This window comes from Geospiza fortis, unplaced genomic scaffold (genome assembly GCF_000277835.1).
Source record: "Geospiza fortis unplaced genomic scaffold, GeoFor_1.0 scaffold327, whole genome shotgun sequence".
Lineage (NCBI taxonomy): Eukaryota > Metazoa > Chordata > Aves > Passeriformes > Thraupidae > Geospiza > Geospiza fortis.
This window is the reverse complement of record NW_005054410.1, coordinates 954,833-958,987: the sequence shown is the minus strand read 5'-3', so window position 1 is coordinate 958,987 and position 4,155 is coordinate 954,833. Positions and strand designations below refer to the sequence as shown.

General features: G+C 38.3%; 1 protein-coding gene across 1 annotated transcript in view; it reads right to left on the bottom strand.

Annotated features, from left to right (window-relative positions):
• INSC (INSC spindle orientation adaptor protein) overlaps positions 1-4,155 on the bottom strand; it is a 129,788-nt gene that overhangs the window by 85,562 nt on the left and 40,071 nt on the right. The window contains exon 2 of the mRNA XM_005426314.3: positions 660-753. Within this exon, the coding sequence (XP_005426371.2) occupies positions 660-753 (94 nt within the window). The remainder of the gene's footprint in view (positions 1-659; positions 754-4,155) is intronic.

Below are 4,155 nucleotides of genomic sequence, written 5' to 3'. Positions count from 1 at the left end.
CCTCACCCTCCTTCCTCCCAAAAACAAAAACAAAACAAACCGAGTTGTGATACATAATGACTGTAGGTTATTGTATTTTTCTTCTTTTTGTGGAGCTTCTGTTAGGCTAGAAGCAAAACTACACTACACAGAGAGACAGCTACTAGATGGTAACCAAAAGATAGATTTTTTTTTTAATCTGTTGGTTAGTAGAATCACCAATGTCTCCACTCCCAACAGGGTACCACAGACCAGAGACGTTATACCATAGCCTTCATATCATTACCATACTACAGCAGAACAAAGTCAACCATGCTAAACAAATTCATATTTATAGCTTTCAGCAGTCTTCACAGACTGCAGAGGGTTCCAGTCATTTCTATCATGACTAAGAAGCAGTCCAGTAAGTACAGTCACATTGCTACTGCAAACATGGTCATCCATTTAAAACAATGACTGCAGAAACACTGCCATGCTTTACCACACTCCAGGTATACAAATTTCCAAATGCCTCAAGAAATATATCTAAAATTTCCACATTCATTCTACAAATTCCATAGGAATACTACCTGGGTTTAAAAATGAGCCTTTAAGTATCTTCAGAGCCTCAAAGGAAAGGGCAGCTGCTGCCTCAGAACCATTTAATCACTCAAATGTGGATGATAGAGTGCACCACTTACCGCTGAACTGGGAAGGAAAGGGAATCTAAGTGGTCCTCGCCCTTAAAAGCCATATTTATCCTGTTCTCATGCACACTTCTCCATAGGCTGGAATCTAGAAAGAAAACAGTCATTTAGTAAACCTAGGAAAACTCAGGTACCTTCAGCCCAGGCTGGCATGGCATTTTCCTGCTCTCCTGTGGAGAGACCTCATTAAAACAAATAAAAAGTCTCCTTTTCCACAACTCCAGCAGTTAATTGAGGCCATTCAGTACATTTCAGAGCATAAACAATGTAGGGTTTGCATATTCCTGAAGATACTGGACTGCTGCACAGGTCAGAGCCATCTGGGTTGAAGATTTCTGAGTTAGTACTGAGGTATTATTTAGCCTCATTTATTTTATATTAACTTGAATGCTAGAGAAATTCTAATGAGTATTATAGTAACTCTTCATGTTATTGTGAGATAGGTTGCAAGTGAGATCCCTTCCAGCCCTAATTATTCTGCAATATGATTTCAGGATTGTTAAGTACTACATTTACAGAAAGGTCCTTGATGACTAAGTTACTGAAGTATTTGACCCTTCCATGTTAGACAATTTCATTATTTATACATTTTAAATGCTGCACACATCTTTCTCCTCCATGATTTCCCTTCATACCTGGTGACCAAGAGATGGATCCGAGCTTTATTGCACTAGAAAAAAAACAAGAAAGGAGAAGGACTCCTCATTTTCACAAAAGGAAGGGTTCTGCTTCTTTCCCTCCTCCTTTAATTAGCCTCCCTTACACTAGAGCACTACCTGCTATAGGTCAAAGCATATTCACAGCAAAAAATCACAGAGGATTTACTCTAAAAGAAAAGGTGAAGTCATTTTAACTCACATACGGCTAAAAGAAAACTAACGCAAAATATTTGAAGGGAAAGACTAATCCATGACTCAGAAATAAGAAGAGGAAATGGATTCATTTGGACAAGGAGACAGGAACAGTGGGAAAATTATGCTTTCTTAGATGTGAAAAAAAAAAAACCTGGGATCAATGGATCTCATTCCTAGAGAAAGTACTTTACACAGGAAATTGCTGTTTGTGTCACCAACTGAGGCAGAGTGGTTTTGATGTAGCTGCTTATGAAATTCTGCTATTTGGTTATTTGGCTGCATTGTGCAAGCTGAGTCAGCCAGCATTCAAGATATTTGCCACCCCAAATTGCTCTTAATTGACAGAAAGTGGTCCTCACTCCCTTTCCTAGCAAGCTGATCTCATTACTAATGCATGGCCTTGTTTTTTCCCCAAGATCTCACAAACACGTCCTGAGCACATAAAAGTATTACAACAAACATTCAGGTGCTCTGTCCACTGTTAGCACCAGATTGCTCTGGAGATGGTGTCATCCTGTGTTCCTCCCTATCCCCTAGGTTTTCCAGGAAATAACAAATTTAATGTAACCCTTCTTTAGATGTATAGACTAAGAAGATTGAAATACAGGAGAAGAATCTATTAAAAAAGCCAAAACCAACACAAAAAAAACCCACATTAAAAATAGTTTAATTGGTACTGAAGTCTCTGGTTTAAAAAGATTGCAGATATTTCATAGGTTTTGACTGGAGGTTCATATGCCCAAGTATGAAAATATTAGTATGTATTCTTCTGCTCCTGTGACACACTAAGATTTTTAAAACAAGCTTATTTTGAGGGACAGGAGGACGGGAATTTAAAGCATTTAGTGTATGATATACAGATTTCAGTAACCAAGTGAATATATGAGCTATCTTCATTACCAGTAGTATAATATTTTCCCTTTTTTAAAGACATTTAAGATTACCAGATACAAACAATTGTACAATCACATTTACTGGAACAGACAAATATCACAATAATCAGCATCTTCATTTGGAGGAGATAGCCTTAAAGCTGAACACATCCACATAAAGCCTTAATCTCCAAAATTAATTTTCCCTCCTAAATCTTGTCATTTAAAGGACAAAACCCCCCAATATTTTAGCTTGCAGAATTACAGATTTCATGGACACTAAGCATCTCTTTCTGCTCAGCATTAGACCTGGATTTACCTTCTCACGCTACCAACACTAAATCAAATCTAAAACTTCAGCTTCCTCTGGCAAGCTAAATCTACTTCACCATTAGCTCAGCCTACTACCAATTTCCACACATACAAATCAAAGCACCTGCTTGTACTCCATTACTTGTGATCAGTGACATAATGTACACAGACATAAATTAGATTATTGCATGTCCTTGTTCCCCATAAATTAGAAAACTGACAAAAATGCAAGTTTTTATATGCTGTCTTCCCACAAAGCACACTTTTATATTATGTCTGAGAGCCTGTAAAAACATTATCAACTCCTACTTAGAGGTTACTTATGCTCCAGGAACAGTAACAGAATGCTACAACAATACCTTAACCAAACTGTCTGGCTGGAGACTATGATTAGATATTAGCTCAAATCTTTAATCCTAAATTAATGTTGGCAACATAAGGAAATTCTCTGCACTGACCCCCCACTGTACCCCCAGGATCACGAGAGGTTGGAACACCAGTGATTTGTGGCACAGGCTTCTGGTCCTGTTTGGAATGCCTCCTCCACCTGCTGGGCAATTACAGATGGCAGATATTGTTCAGATTCCAGTGCTCTCATTCCTCTTTCCAGGTAAGACCAAAACAACTGTACTTCCTAGTAAAGACTAGGAGAGGGCTGATGAGTCCTTCTATTTAGCTGATTCTGCTTTTTATTCGATCCACAACACAGTGATGAGCTCTCATCAGCACTCCTAAAAGCAAAGTCCTCTACTCTAGCTGACTATGGAGATGTTACACATGCACTCACTTTTATTAAGCGTATATAATAACAAATAACATCATTAGACTTCCGTAGGAGAGTCTATTTTTTTTTCCACTGAAAATATTAATTTTCATGACTAATGATTAGGCCCATAGATCGTCAGAGATGCTCTCCAGGTAAATTGATACAATAAAACAAACCAAAACCCCACTGCTTGTAGTTTGCAATATCAGTCATTTTGGTAGAAGCCGGAGTGATACACTGAAATAATAAAATTGTATTCTTGGACTATTATGAAGCCTTTTATTTAACACCCATATAAGGCTTTACATCTGTACACAGCCTTGTATCACAGTGTAAATGCTGACTTACAATTTGTTTGATTCCTCTGGTAGGTAGCAGCATGTGTATGTGGAATTACATGTACTCAAGGCAGCAGGCTCTGTGTCCTGCATTTTTCTCTTTGTGATTCCAACACTGAATGAGGTTTCGAGACGTTATTTCCTCCAGGAATAGATGCAGATAGGCAGAGTACAAACTACATTTCAATCCCATCCAATACAGCCAGCCAAAAGCTTTTTTCAGAGGACAGGAGTTCAGAAGAGAATAAAGCATCACAACTGAAAAAGCATGAAAGCATTGCTCTCAGAAATCAGCAAAGTATCAGCAAAGGGCATGACCTTCCTGGCCAAAATTCCCAAAACCACATC